The sequence below is a fragment of the Chelonia mydas genome, chromosome 1, assembly GCF_015237465.2.
Source record: "Chelonia mydas isolate rCheMyd1 chromosome 1, rCheMyd1.pri.v2, whole genome shotgun sequence".
NCBI lineage: Eukaryota > Metazoa > Chordata > Testudines > Cheloniidae > Chelonia > Chelonia mydas.
Window position 1 is genome coordinate 228,981,596 of NC_057849.1, and position 16,444 is coordinate 228,998,039.

The following is a 16,444-nucleotide window of genomic DNA, read 5'->3' on the forward strand; positions in this document are numbered from 1 at the left end:
CACAGGATCAGGCCCCAAGTAGCCAGGGAGCAGGTCCTCACCTGATATAAACTATCATCAGTCCATTGTTTTGAATGGTGTTCAAATAGCATTCCTCCACCTCAGTCTCTATCTGGCACTTTCCCATCCAAAACCCTTACTGAGGGGTAAGCAACTTCTGGTGATTTTTCCATTCCTTACTGAGATGAGGAGGTTTTCACCAGTCTTCACCTGGTCGAGTGAAGTGAGGCCTAACACTCAGATTGATGGCATTTCTTTGCCTGTAATGTGATAACTTTTAAAGACCTGCAGCACCAACTGGCCACTGTCAAGGGGAGAGGTGATGAAGGCAAGCATCAGGGTTAGGGTTTAAGGTTAGGGTCCCTAGAGTGAGTGATGACTGCCTGAGTTAGTTCTGGTGTCAAAATATTACTGCTTAGGCTTCTCTGTCTGCAGCAACAAATGAGCACCATCACGGGGAAGATGTTGATATGAAACTGATTAAAACAATGAAGAGAAGCAGTTTAGACACCAGTGAAATTTAGGTAAAATTTAGGTAAAATAAAAAATCTTGTAAAACTTCTATGGGTTCAGGGAGAGATGGTGTTTCTGCCTGTCATTGTTGGTTGTTTGGCCAATAAGAGATTGGTAGAAGTCCACTCAGCACAGCAAGGAATGGAGAAATCAACAAATGGTGCTTAACACACAATAAGAGTTTGGGACAGAAAGTCAGTCCAGGAATCGGAGAACCACTTATTGGGTGAGCCAAAACAGCAGGAGTCATTCGTGTACAAAGGAAGTGCAGCCATTCGACCGGAGTGGAAAGAGATACAGGTGGAAAAGTGCCAGACAGAGACTGAGCTGGAGGGATGCTGCTTGTGTGAGAAGAAGCAAGCATGTCAGATCCTGCTACACAGAGGTGAGACTGGCAGTTCCAGAGCAAGAGACAAAGAGGGGAAAAAGTTGAGTAAGTAAGTACAAAAGCACAAGCCAAAAAAAAAGGAGGGAGGAGAAAGGGAAGAATGAGTGACGTAGTGAAGAACAGAAACAAAGTGCAGAATCAAAAGCAGAGTGGCCTCTTTCTGACCTCCCCAAGTGCCCTTTTAAAAACCTGTTGTAAAATTATTTCTTCAGTACTGTGAGGAAAGAGGCAGCTGTATTGTATTTGAGACCGTTCGTGAGCTATGAATGACTTTAAGGGGGTAATGGCAGTTACCACTGGCAAGTGCTTTCATCAGACGATCCTACTGAAAATCAGTCCGATGGTTGCAAGAGCTCCTGGTGTTGTTTTGGCATGAATGATGTACCTGCTACATTCCAGGTTGGTCAATAAACAGGTTAATAGGTCTGTGCAGCTTTGGAATGGTTTTTAATTTAAGACAATCACATACTCATGTACAATTAGAAATGGAAAAACAAAGAGTATCTGCAAAGCTTTGGAAACATGCCAATAGCAGCCTCTGAGACAGATGGTTATTAGCTTGGCATGGCCAGTATGACTTACTTAGGACACAGACTCTGCACCATTAAAAATTTAAGATCAGAACCAGCCAAGGTGGAGGCCAATAGCGACTGGCTCATATCTACCGCAAAATGCCAGATGAGGGCTTTCCTAAGGCACTGACGGCTTATAAGTGGCTATAATTTTTTTAAGCCCCTCTGACAGATGCTACTGATGACTAAGCCACCTGACAAGCTGCATGGATGGACAAATCAATTTGTATGAATGCACATAAGGGAGTGCTTAACTTGCTGCTGGCAGAGATGATTATTCCCCTTGTTGTGCGAGTTTAAAAAAAATAAAGATGTCATTTTATCCAGTAGAATGCACAATCTATCTCAAAACTCATGGCAGGCTTTACAGAAGGCCTAGGGGAGGCAGACAGTGATACACTGTTCTCCTAAAGGGTTAGTAGCCCTTCCCATTTTGGTACCTGATAGCCTCGTCTAAAATGCCTGGCTTGATGGCTCGAATGCATAAGCCATACAAGTTTAGTACATAAATGACTTCACTTCAAAGATGTACATGCAGAATGCAAATTGTGCTGCGTGTGGGTGACACACCAAACCATCATCATCAAACAGGCTTGATGTCCTTCAGTAGGCTCTAGAAGCATAGGGAAGATGTTGGATCATGAGAGAAAGGGTTGGTTGGTAGGGGAAATATAGTGAGAGCTGAAAAAAGCTCTAGAGGTGGGTCTCTGGCCAAGAGGGCCAGATTAGGGGATAGGTGTTACAGGAATGTGCTTGTGCCCTAGCTCCTAGAGTCAAAGTAATCTAAAATTCTAATAAAGTATATTTCTAGCTCTCACTGTTACAAAGAAAACACGACCCAAGTGTAATTGATGCACCAATGATTGCTGGACTTTGCAGAGAAGCCATAGCTTTGAGAGGTGTGAACTGCTCTATTCATCCCAAAGGGTTGTGAATTCAGAGCTGCTGGTTTTGGGGGGTCTCTTGCCAAAACCCCCAATAGTGGGCTTTGTGTGGGGGGCAGAGGACCTTTGCTGCTCTCAGCCCATCATTGTTCTGCTAAGGTGGTGTCAGCAGAGGTTCTCCATAGCACGGGTTTACTTGCTTGAGTGGGCTCCAAGACTTTGTAACTATTTTTTTAAAACCCTACAAAATTTGAGAACAGAGTCTGGCAACACTGATAGTTGGCCACTGTGGGCATGTCTGCACTGCAAATTAAGCCTGGGTCTGTGGGACTCAGGCTTGTGGACTCGGTGTTTCTAAGTCCGTGCTTGAGTGTCAACAGAGCACTGTAAACCTGGGCTTACAATAGCTGGACTCTGGTCTCACAGCCCAGCTAACTCATCCATGCTGCACTATGCAGACATTCTGACTTGGGTCTGTGGCCAGATCTGTGGCCACGCTGCAAAATGACAGCGCTTGGACCGGAGTCACAATAGGACTCAGGCTCTGACCCAGCCCCTAAGACCTGGATCCTGAGTGCTTGCTGACCTGGGTCAGACTGATGTGTGTGTAGATGGAAGGAGGGGCTAAAACCTAAGTCTGAGCCTGAGCTTAGTGTCCAGGATAGACATACCCTGCAAGTACTTGAGTGAATGATGTCTACACAAACTGTTTTAGCAAATAGCAACCAGAACACTAAACACACTTCTTAAGCAGATATTCAAGACACACCACACAATGCTAATGAAAAGGTAACATTAAGAAGAGAAGAACTGAAGAGACTACACTCTGTTGATGGGCAGCTAGGAATACTTGCAATGTATATAATTTCAATGAATATCACCAGCTTGTAAAACAGACATCTAGTTATTTTATGCTAGCTCAGTTTTTCCTTGGTACTTAGCAACCAGCACTGACAGTTTAGTCCTTAAAGTCTATTAAAGAAAATACGTGGGCTGTATTTACAAACTAAAACAAAGAGCAGCAGCAGAGGGGTAGCCGTGTTAGTCTGGATCTGTAAAAATGGCAAAGAGTCCTGTGGCACCTTATAGACTAACAGACGTATTGGAGCATAAGCCACGAAAGCTTATGCTCCAATACGTCTGTTAGTTTATAACGTGTCACAGGACTCTTTGCCATTTTTAAAGAGCAGCATGTTATTAGCTGGAGAGTAACTTTATGCAGAACTAAAAAGTTTGCAGATATGTGCATACATTTCCTTTTTGCAAATTTCAAATGATTCACCATAGCTATATATTTTAGCCAAATCCAAAGGGGCTTAGAAGAGGGATACTCAAAGTTTAAGTCCAGAAAGGGACCAGCAGATCATCTAGTCTGATCTTCTGTATATCACAGGCCACCAGCACCACCCCCACACTAAACCCAACAAGCAAAATTAAACTAGAGTATTACAACCCTCAGGAGACTAGGCTATCTTCCATCTGGTTTAATAAAATACATCACACCAATTCATTCCCACCAATCCAAATAATCCTTTTGCATACCTATAGCCTGAGCCAGGGCTATCACCACCTCCTGGCAAGTTGTGACTTCAGTGACCCCACAAACGATTCTCTGGACTCCATCTACCCATACTTTGAGCTCCATGGTGCACCAGATCATCCAAGAGCCATGAATGTAGTCATCAGGATGTCAAGTCATGTTTACAGCTACACCAAAGACGACGAGGCTGACTTCTAGTAATCAGCTGGAAAAGAAAATAATGCTGCCTTTTAGTGTAAGGCATTGACAAGTTACATTACAAACAATAATTTACTTAACATGTATGGGGTTGGGGGAGGCCTACTTCAAAGTCAAATATTTTAAACCGAGTTAGGTTTTGTAACATGGAATGAGACGTAATTTTTATTTTAAATGAACTCATTTTGAGGGCATTTCTGCATTCTCTTTTAGGGCTGGAAACCCTAGCACAGCAGCACTGTGGTAGGTCTCAAGAACAAGAAAATGAAACCGCTAATTCCTGTTCAAGATGAGAAAATTTCATACACATACAAAATAAAAATTAAAAAACCTAGCAGAAATAATGGAGAGTAAACCCCATTTTAAAAATTCATATGGTTTTAATAACCTGCAGCTTTACTAACAGTTTTTAAAAAATATGATTTTAATTTTTACCAGTGTCTCGTTACTCGCTCTCCTCTTTTCCCTCAGCTACATCAATTTACTCTAAAGTAATAAAGTTTATGGTTTCATGCAAGTTTTTTGCCTGCCATATAGTACTTGGCAAGTATTTACAAACAGAACACTCAACATTTTGAGAAATGGGCAGAAAGTAATTCCTAAAATAAAAATGAGAAATAAAATAAAAAGGCCCTAATTGGATTGATTGGATCTCTCAAGGGATTGGTAACTTGTTGCAGAATCTTTTGGCACTAGTTCAGTAGCTTAAATAGGTAGTGGTTTCCAACTGATTGCTCCTAGAGTGGGCTTCAGACCCCACCTCTTCCCTTTTGAAATTGAATGCAGTGGAATGTGGGTGCTTAACTCTTACGATACTTTGAAAAGTCTAGCCCTACTCACTTCATGAAGCAATTTGGTGATCACTGTTCAGTTCCTACTGCAGAAGCATCCACATCATAAAATCCACTGTTACCTTGCATCATTGATGGCAGACTCAGCAAAGAGACCAAACAGACATGGAAACAGACACAGCTTAATGGGACTAAATCAGGTGGCCCAGATAACCTCCATCCAAGAATACTGAAGGAACTGGCACATGAAATTGCAAGTCCAATAGCAAGGATTTTGAATGAATCTGTAAACTCAGGGGTCGTACCCATGTTTGGAGAATTGGTAATACAGTTCCTACTTTTAAGAAACTACAGGCCTGTTAGTTTGACCTCAATTGTATGCAAAATCCTGGAACAAATTTTGAAAGAGAAAGTAGTTAAGGACATATAGGTGAATGGTAATTGGGATAAAATACAACATGGTTTTACAAAAGGTAAATCGTGCCAGACCAACTTGATCTCCTTAATTGAGAAGATAACTGATTTTTTAGACAAAGGAAATGCAGTAAATCTAATCTACCTGGATTTCAGATACAGTTCCACATGGGAAATTAGTAGTTACATTGGAGAAGATGGGGATTAATAGGAGAATTGAAAGATGGATAAGGAGCTGGTTAAAGAGGTGACTACAACGGGTCATAATGAAAGGAGAACTGTCAGGCTGGAGGGAGGTTACTAGTGGAGTTCCTCAGGGATTGGTCTTGGGATCAATCTTATTTAACATTTTTATTACTGATCTTGGCACACACAAAGATGAGCATGTGCTAATAAAATGTGCGGATGACACAAAGTTGGGAAGTATTGCCAATACGGAGGAGGACCGGAATATCATACAAGAAGATCTGGATGACCTTGTAAACTGGAGTAATAGAAATGGGATGAAATTTAATAGTGCAAAGTGAAAGGTCATACATTTAGAGACTAACAACAAGATTTTTTGCTATAAACTGAGGGCTTATTATTTGAAAGTGACAGAGGAGGAGAAAGACCTGGGCGTATTGGTTGATCACAGGATGACTAAGCTGTCAATGTGATGTGGCCATGAAAAAGGCTCATGCAGTCCTAAGATACTTCAGGAGAGGTATTTCCAGTAGAGACAGGGAAATATTAGTACCATAATACTAGGCACTGGTAAGACCTCATCTGGAATTCTGATCTTCCATGTTTAAGAAAGATGAATTCAAACTGGAACAGGGGCAGAAAAGGGCTACTAGGATGATCCAAGGAATGGAAAACCAACCTTATGAGAGGAGACTCAAAGAGCTTGGCTTGTTTAGCCTAACCAAAGAAGGCTGAGGGGAGATAGGACTGCTCTCTATAAATACATCAGAGGGATAAATACAAAGGAGGGGGAAGAGTTTAAGTTAAGCACCAATGTGGACATAAGAACAAGTGGACGTAAACTGGTCTAAAATAGTTTAGGCTTGAAAAATAATTGAAGGTTTCTAACCACCAGAGGAATGAAATTCTGGACAGTCTTCCAAGTGGGGGGCAAAAAACCTAACTGGCTTAGAGACTGAGCTTGATAAGTTTATGGAGGGGATGGTTTGATGACCCTGCCTACAATGGCATGTGGCCCATCAATTTTCTACTCGCACAAAACCGAACACCCCTGCCTGGCCCCTCCTCCGTGGTCTCTGGGCTGAGGCAGGGTGTTGGAGAGTGGGAGGCGGTATGGGCTCTGGGCAGGGGTGCAGGTTCTGGGGTGGGGCCAGAAATGACGGACTGAGGATGCGGGAGGGGGCTCTGGACTGGGACATGGAGGACGTGAGGGCTCTGGCTGTGGGTGCAGATTCTGGGGCGTGGCTGGGGATGAGGGGCTTGGGGTGCAGAAGCGTGCTCTGGGCTGGAACCGAGGGGTTTGGAGGGGGATCAGGGCGCTCCGGGCTGGGATCAAGGAGTTTAGAGGGCGGTAGGAGGATCAGGGTAGGGACAGGGGGTTGGAGAGAGAGAGAGTGTGAGTGTGCGCACGCGCTTACCTCAGGCAGCTCCCAGAAACAGCAGCATGTCCCCACTCCAGCTCCTATACAGAGCCGCGGCCAGGTGGCTCTGTGTGCTGCCCCGTCTGCAGGCACCACCCCCGCTGCTCCCATTGGGTATGGTTCCTGGCCAATGGGAGCTGCAGAGCCGGCGCTTGGAGTGGGGGCAGCATGTGGAGCCCTCTGGCTGCCTGTACGCATAGGAGTCAGAGGGAGGACATGCCGCTGCTTCCGGGCCACAGCAGGCAGGCAGCCTACCTTAGCCCCACTGCGCCGCCAACCAGACATTTAATGGCCTGGTCAGTGGTGCTGACTGGAGCCGCCAGGGTCCCTTTTTGACTGGGTGCTCCGGTCGAAAATCGGACACCTTGCAACCCTACTCATCGGTGCCGGCCAGTAGTAAAAATCTCTGTAACTGGAAGTCTTTAAATCATGTTTTGAAGACTCCAGTAACTCAGCCAGAGATTATGGGTCTATTACAGGAGTGGGTGGGCGAGGTTCTGTGGACTGCAATGTGCAGGAGGTCACACTAGATGATCACGATGCTCCTGTCTGACCTTCAAGTCTTTGAGTCTATGGACATTGAACTACCTTCTCATCTCACTTGCTCCCGATCTGGAAGAAAGGACATTGGGAAGACACTTTCACATATACTGAACCTTTCACATATACTGCATTGAATATATTACCAAAACAGAGACAAATTGCATCGATCTGCAGCTGGCATAATTCAGTGTATTTCCATTGCCTTCAGTGAAAATATGCCAGGTTACCCCAGCTGAAGAACTGGCCCATTGCATTCTATCACCACCACATCCAACATTAAAAACAAACTTCCCAAGAGAAAAAAAGAGATACTCTTCTTCAATTTTAAAATTTAATTTTGAGTAAACAGAAATGCAATATAAAATGTATTCCCAAATTCATCACTATGCTGGCATTTGAAAGAATTGAACTGAAGTACAGGAACAGCAAACAAAAAGTTGGGAGAACTAATTTGTGAGCACCTCATAAGAACAGTTTGTTCCTTGCCCATTCCTTGTGATAAGCTGCCAATATAGACCTACCCCCTCATTAGCAACAGTCAAACTATGCAAGGGTTGTCAGCTTTAGTTTCAAACTAACTATATATCTGAATAAATGTGGTTTTGCAGCAGTTCAGCTTTCCAAGGTTGCGAGCGTGTGTGAGAGAGAGCGCGAGCTGAAACAAATCTGTCTGGATCATGTCCCACAAAAAGTTAATTTCTTGCCAGGACAGTGAAGATGTTGAATTTCAAAGACTTCAAAGTAAACTCCAGGGAAGCATTACCTAGATGGCTTAAGATATGATACTAGCGATGTTGGTTTGCCTTTTAAATTGTAAATGACAGCTGAATTATATAAACAGATGGAGAAAAATAAACCAAGTTAATTCAGCAAAGGAAACTGAAATATTTGAGTAATCCCACATGGATAAAAGGTGATCAAACAAGAGAAGACTTTTTAAAGTATCAAGAAAGTGGACAACACGGGGACAAAGAAAAAAGATCTGAAAGTTACTTAGAGGAGATTAGCAAAAGATAAAAAAAGGGCCTGGTTGCAAAAACAGCTGGAATTTGATGATGCTGATGGATTTAGTACAATTGTGCTTGCAGGCAGAATTGGGGCAGAAAGAACTCAAAGTAAATACTAAATAGTTCACATTTTACAAACTGTAAACTGAATTGCATTCTTCTTAGGATGCAAACATTCATCAGCTTCTATATGTAACAAAATAGGAGTCCAGCCCAATAGTTATAATATAGAAGAGATTATTCAGTTTTAAACCCAGCATCTTGTTGCTACAACTGGCAGGTATCTGAAGTGCTGTTCAGGAGGCATACTGATCCTCATTAGGGAGGGTGTGGCCCAGAGCCAAGAAAGGACTCCCTTTGCCCCCCCAACATGCAAATAGGGCCTGAACCAGTTCCCACTCAAGTCTGTGATTCAGGCCCTTCTGAAGCAGCATCGAGGGACTCGGCTGTGAAGTCTGCCCAGCGCTCACAAACAACTGTGTGAAATACATATTTCAAAAAACAAAAACAAGGACAAGTGAATATTTGATTCCAAATGTATGAATAAAAGCAGATCTCAAATATGTTCAACTCTTTAAACTCAAAGTAATACATGTCAAGACTCTTAAGAATTCTACTTCACACACAGTAACATTCTTTTCAGTAAGCATCGTGTAAAATTAATCCACAGGGGGATTTAACAGTTTAAACAAATATACGTCCCACACATAAGATTGTATTTCAAACACAACCTGCATATGCAAGTATTACTAATACAAATACTGCAATTGCTCATCTGGTTAAGACTACTGCCATGTACCAACCAACTAAGGAGGTCTTTTATTGGCCCGTAATATAACAGTATGACTGAAAAGCCTCATAAAAGGTCCCATCAGTCACCTTTAATTGTTTATTCTTCGAAAGGCTGTCTTTGCAAATAAACAGACTTCACATTCCAAGTGAAAATGTAAAGAACTTTGCTAATTAATTTAATATACTGCTGAGAGTTGGACAGTTCAGATTTACTGGCACAAAACAAGCCATCTCTCTGTGTGACAACACACACATCAAAGCATCCAACAGCCCTAATTGTTTTTCTGTCTGTCAACATCCAAAGTATTATTTTAATTTAGCAAGACAGACAGTGCTTCCCCCTGCCACCATGCAGTCAGCATACATAATGAACAGTCCTGCATTCAGTGTAACACACGGTTTTGCACTTCCATTTTCTGAATGCCTTTATTTGAAAAAAAATAAAATTATTATTTAGTAGAATATTGCAGTCACTTCTTGCTTCAAAAAAGCAAAATGTTCTGAACAATAAAATCTCTTTTGCAGTAGTTTAAGTTAAAGAAAAATACTGACATTTGAAATTTAAAAGGGCAAAATAACCTTACTGGAACAAACAGGAAAAGGAAAGCAAAACAACAAAAGCAGTTTATTGTATGTGCTTCAATCAGCATGGCATCAGTGCCCAGACACAGGACCGAAGGCAAGAACTGCATGATCACCAAAGACATTAATATGTCAGGCTTCCTAATATCTGCCAAATGGAACACACACATGGACTTCAGACATTACGGTCTAATGTAGTGATCTCAGAATATATATCACATGCTTCCAAATAAAGCTAAAAACTGTTATCAATCTAATGTAATGTGGAATGAATCTGGATTATAAGACTATACTATAAAAAGTTTACAGGAATGTTTGAGAAAGGAAAAAAATCTTTTGGCCTTTATAACCATCTCTCTTCCCAGAAGATCCACTCACTTATGAGGCTAGACTACCTTTTCTATTACAATTTGTTCCCGCCCCCCCCACCCCCCCGCTCCTGCCTCACATTTATTCAAGTCATTGTTTGTTGCCAGAAAACTCTTAATATTGTCCAGTTATTGGTTTTTCTGCCTTCTCAGAGTGGTATGTGCTGGTAACAAAATAAAATATATATATTTTTTTACATTGGAGTTAGTGCTCAAAATGTGTTAGGTACTTTCCAAACACAGATCATAACTCTTGCCTTGAATAGCATATAAATTAGTCACCTTAACTATTACTGGATAAGAATAAGAACTAGCTTGGACCTCTTACACTAAACGGAAACTTAACTTCAACTACCTTGTAAGTTTGAATATAATTCAACTAATAAAATAAAAATCTGTGCCATGTTGCCCTAGTTCCTGGTTTTAGCAAGGATTGGAAAGAGCTGTAAGGATGACTCATTGTTCTATAATATTTCTAAACCAAAGGAGCTTTGAAGCTTATCTAGTAGGCATGAGACATAGTATGGCTCTCATCAGAAATGTCTTAAAGTTCTTGTATGTTTTAGGTCCAGGATTTTGGTTCAGCTTCATCTTAACCTGAGACAAACCTTTTCAAGTTTGACAATCACAAAGCTACACCTTCTTCATCTCTTTTCTGTGCCTTCTTCCAATTGGGCTCATGTATCTGGATCTCCTCAATTCTTTTGATTCATCATGCTCAAACCCTTTCCTTTAAGTCCCCCCTTTGTCCCATTCTTTCTTAGATCTTCATATTATCTTATTTTCTAAAGGAAAAAAATGAAGTGCCACTATATGTGGGTACACTAACTATATTATTGTTACCCTCTATCCCACAGCTTCCCTTCACTGCTGGTTTGTCACCTGCACAGCTACGCTAAAGACTGCAAGCTCATTGGAATAGGTATCCTATTTTTGTGCCTTCTCTGAAGTGCCTTCCACTCTTTCAGGTGCTGTGGAAAGTAATTCATAATAAATACCTATAAAATCCCCAGAAGAGTTAATCATTTCTGATAATTTAAAATTAACATGGCAGTTTCATACCATCCCTCATCTCTACATTGTCCATTTAGATTGAAGGCATTTCTGGACTGGGATTGGGGTGAAGTCCTGGTTCTATTGAAATCAATGGCAGAATTCCTGCCGACTTCAGTAGCACACCCCTGGTCTTTTTCTTAACTGTAAAGCAACTAGCACATCACTCAGGCTATATAAATAACTTCATTACTAGGTCAGAGCAGATTAGCACTATATTGGTCAAGAGTTTACCAAATCTTTCCTCTCCATTTCTCATCTCTCCAAAAAAAACTTTATTTCTTGCCTCACTCAAAGCTGCACCGTCTTGTCCCCATGTGCGACTTGACCTAAATGATTTGACCAGAACCAGAACAGAACTCCTCCTCCCCCAACTCCCAGGTTCCACACCACCAGTCAGCTGTGGGCAGTGCCTTCTGCTACTCAATGACATTCTACTGCATCAGAATCTAGATCCCAAATACCTTGCCTTAATCCTCCCCTACATATAGGCTAGGTTACGGGCAAGAGAGTTTGTCCAGCTCCTTTAGAAATAATATATAAGCATCTACAAGGGTATGGCATTACAACTGATGGACAGGGAAGGAAGAGACTGTTCCCCCAGCAAGGTATTTCTGGTATCCAGGAAGAAAGTAAAATTTTCCAAACGACCAGGAATGGAAAACGTGCCATTAGGAACAAGACAGCTAATATTTAGCTAAGCCTCCTGCACAATATGGTGAATGGGAAAGATCCTGTAAGGTTCTCTCTCTCCCACCAGTAAAATCCTTTTTGATTACACATTTGACTCAGGAGACCAACTATGAGGTCTCTTTTCTGCGATGTTTTACTTGGTTCTTTTACATAGTTTTATGTCATGCCTCATCTGCCTGTGCTAGCTTTGGACATGAAAATGAAAATACCTGCCTATAGAAGGTACATCAAGCCTCCACATTTTTGGTGGGTCACAAGAGAGCTCAGTTTATCATCCCTTTCAACAACTTAAGAAGGTCTCAGACTATCAGCTTTGAAGACAAGGATGGGGTGGGGTGGGGTAAGGTAAGGTAGATGGGGAGAAATGATGGACCTTGCCTCACAGGCAGTGCTTAATTTCTGCCAGGTCTTAGACCCAACACCTCTAGGCTTGGCAGTTCATATCCCTGGCACCTCTGGGCTTGCCGTGTCAGTTATGAAAGTAAAAAAAATTGGTTGAGCCCTGGCACCTCTTTCATTATAAATTAAGCACTGCTCAGAGGCCTAACTCATGTCCATGCCAAGATAAAATCAGTTCCATCCAGAAGTCATGCAGGATCAGGACAAAGGAAACGTTGGCTGTAGCAGTGCCAGAAAGCCCTGATATAAAAATGTATCTGAACTCTCCATTAACTGAAAGAGGTGTTCCCTAGCAACAAACACCTTCAGGGAGTCTCAACTCCAGACAAGTAAAGAGGTCAACCCAAAACTTGTTGTTTCTGATACAAGATATTTAGCTGATTTGCATCCAGGGAACATCAGAAGTAGCAATCTAGCAACAGTTGGCTGCATCATTGTGGTCTTAACTTGTTCGGCATCCTTAACGGTGCTGCACGGAATTGAGGAAATGAAGCGTTGCCTCAGAACAGAATCCACATCAAACCTGCATTAATAAAATTCTTCCTGATATCATAGAAGATTTCCTCTCTCGCATTAGGTTTCAATTTTATTTTTCTGTTGTAGAGATAGGGAGAAGGCAGAATCTCCCCTTTACAACTGCATAGGGAGAATTTTTCTTTTTTGGATGAGGGTGGCATGGATTGCCATAGTCAGCTGGATTGGTAACTGAAACACTCAAACCCTCCTCCCACCCTAAATTTTACACAATTTCTTTCAATATTTTAATTTCTGTCTCTTCAGTTCCCACTCTCACCCACAACCTTGGGATTTGTCTTTTTCTTTATTCACATATCCGCTCCCCCACTCCATCTTATTACCTCCAGCTCCTTCTATCCCCCCCTCTGGTCCCTATTTTTCATTCTTGGCCCTCTCCTAGTACATGATTTTTGCTTCCCTCTCCCTTGAGAAAGAAAGCTTTGCAGATACAGCCAATCCCCAGCTGGCCATGTTAACTGAAGCCTGCTGATCAGATGCTTTAACTCAGTGTTGTCTCTTCCCCTTCTTTACTGCATTCCTGGTGTTAGTGGGAAAGATGGAGCCTGTAGTAATTTCCCTACTGTGTCCTCATGATCTCTTATGAATAAGCTGAAGACCCCACCAGCATGTCTAGCTCTTCCTACCCTATGAAGATGCTGCTGGAACAGATGCAGCAGTGCTAGGATGTAGGCCACATTTGTTGACCCCTCCCTCTCACTCCTGCTGGCAGGTGATTGGCTACAGTGTTACCTAGTGCTGAGCTGCAACTCCACTCAGGACTGAATCAAGCTGACCATGAAGTGAGATTCTCTGCAGGATGGCTTTAAAGCCTCACGATTGCAGAGCAAATTTTAAGTCCATCTGCCTATTCAGAACCAAGCCCTACCCGTTGCCATTGTATTTGGTCAATACTTTGTACTGTTAATAGTTTCAAAAGCAGCTCATTCAAACCTTGCTTCAGTGCTTCAAAAGTAGGAGTCAAGGTGCAATGAGGCTTGGCACACTTTGACGCATCTCAGAGTACCCTGGAAGCATCACAAAATTGATTGCAAGGAAACAAAATGGAAGGTATACTAATGGAACAAATGGCCTATTTAATTCCCTCGTTTTATTTTGCCACTATTAGGAATGGAACTTTAGCATTTGTAACATTCCTTAAAAACCAAAACAAAACAACCCCCCCCCCCATATATACACTTAATCCAACAAGAACAAAAACAATCTGGAGCTAAGGTCCTCCCTCTGTCAAGCCTAAATATAAAAAAATGCTCTATTCTAAGATCACTCCTGACCTCAGGCACAAAGGGGAAAGGTTTTCAGGCTATAGGCTTAACTCGGACATACCACTGAGCCCCAGTGATTGTAATTTCCATCTACTGCACCACATCTCAGTGCAGCACAGAGTCTTGAAGTAGACAATCTAAAGCACAAAGATAGGTACCAGAACATTAATAAAAGAGTATTCCATACATTTATTGCATCTCTCCAAAATGATCCCATTAAACTTATTTTTATATGTGTTTGGCTCAGACTCAGGTGAGGACTCCTACTAAACAGGATTTGAAAACTTTTACGTCTTGAGTCACCACTTTGAATCTGGCTCAGTTTGGTAGTAACTATCTGATGAGGGATTGTTGTTCTGTATGAAACAAACTGGCAGCATCAGTCCACATTCCAGATGCCCACATTACAAAATCATTGGCACAACTGGTTTTAATTGGCAGTCTAAGTAGAGATCAAGGATTGAATGGGCATGGGAAGTAAACATCTCATCTTTGTACATCAGCCCTGCAGATCTGGGATGGGATGTGTTGCTTGTGTAATACAGGGAAGCTTATACTGATGCTATCTGGGTTTTACCTGTTTAGTGGACAGAAGATGTCACTCTCCAGAGGTATCAATCCAAACCTTTCTTCCAGTGCTAACTACACAACTACCCAACCAATCACACACACACTTAATATCAATTCCAGTATGAGTCATTCCATGTCAAGTCAACAGATAAATTCACTACATTGTGGTGACCTCCTGGGCCCCTAAAATCTCACTTCCTTTGTACCTTACTTATGGAGAATTTACTGAACCTATGTAGCAAATGCAACGCTACTGAAAAATGGCAACTTTCAATGGAGGTAACTTCTGAAAGGGCTTAGGCACACGGTCCATATTTGTACAATTTAATGTGATCTGGAGTAGAATGGCTTGGTATTAAAAAAAAAGCCGAGTCTAGGGAACAAATTCTATTGTAGCACAAAGATTTATAAGACAACTGAACTACAATCTATGCAAACTGCTTCAAAATTCCCATGATGCCACAAGTACATCCTGAGTTTATCCCTCCAAATATCCTCAATTCATAATGGTGTTTCTTCCCATTGCTGTATGGGAGCAAGTTATTTTCTTAATGGGCTTCACAAAACATTAGTTAAGGCAGAAAATTCCTGTTTGTTCACAGTTCACAATATCCCCTGTACATGTTGCCTGCAATTGCTTAAGACCTTGTCAGGAATTTGAGTGAAGACATTTGTCCACAATAATTGCCTGCAGTTCGACAAAAGCACTAATGAAATAACCAACTCAATTTCAACAATAAATAGTTTAACCCTTCTTTCTGTGAAGTTAAGTCAATTCTTTACTGTTCATTCAGGAACACATGCAGTACCTGCCAAGTTCTTCATTTCTAGCAGTTTTCAGTCAAGAGGAAAAGAGCATCTGAAAAAAATTAACAGGTGGAAAAAAAAAAAAAAAGGTTTCATCCTCTAACATAAAAGATTAATGCAAATTGATTAAGCTTAAAAAAGCCACAGAACCCCTAACCACACCTCCCCTACTTCTTAGGCTGAGACCCAAACAAAGAAAATGACAGGTTTCCGAGTAACAGCCGTGTTAGTCTGTATTCGCAAAAAGAAAAGGAGTACTTGTGGCACCTTAGAAACTAACCAATTTATTTGAGCATAAGCTTTCGTGAGCTACTGCTCACTTCATCGGATGCATACTGATGAAGTGAGCTGTAGCTCACGAAAGCTTATGCTCAAATAAATTGGTTAGTCTTTAAGGTGCCACAAGTACTCCTTTTCTTTTTGCAAACAAAGAAAATGTCACCCTGAACCACTATATTTTTTAAAAAAAACAAGGAGTCCGGTGGCACCTTAAAGACTAAGATTTATTAGGGCATAAGTTTCATGGGCATAAGTTTCATAAGTACCCACAAAAGCTTATGCCCTAATAAATCTGTTAGTCTTTAAAGGTGCCACCAGACTCCTTGTTGTTTTTGTGGGTACGGACTAACACGGCTACTCCCTGATACTTGACACCATGCAAGGCACTATATTTTTGCAGAAAGTTACAGGTGTGGAATGAACTGACATCTCATCCTTAACGCTTTTCCTGAAGATATCTAAAAAAAGAAAAAAAAAATTAGGCCTTACAAATGAAGTATTTATTTGTTTTAAAGGAATTGGCTTAGAAGTTTTAATGTCAATTAAGTGTATGGTTTACTGCACACGTGACTATTAAAAAAGGAGAAATTATCTCAATGCAAATAAATAAATGAAGTTTATGAAACAGAAATAAAGCAAGGCATT

General features: G+C 41.4%; 1 protein-coding gene across 5 annotated transcripts in view; it reads right to left on the reverse strand.

The window, feature by feature from the left end:
• The window catches only part of RASSF8 (Ras association domain family member 8), a 122,375-nt gene that overhangs the window by 21,799 nt on the left and 84,132 nt on the right, over positions 1–16,444 (reverse strand). For 3 of the 5 annotated variants that reach the window (XM_037915409.2, XM_037915418.2, XM_027825448.3), the window contains one exon: positions 3,900–4,102. In XM_037915409.2, coding sequence (XP_037771337.1) covers positions 3,900–4,017 — 118 coding nt within the window. In that variant the 5' untranslated portion in view covers positions 4,018–4,102. Of the gene's footprint in view, positions 1–3,899; positions 4,103–15,522; positions 15,573–16,444 lie in introns of all 5 variants that reach the window. The other 2 variants (XM_037915424.2, XM_043538567.1) reach the window with 1 other exon arrangement.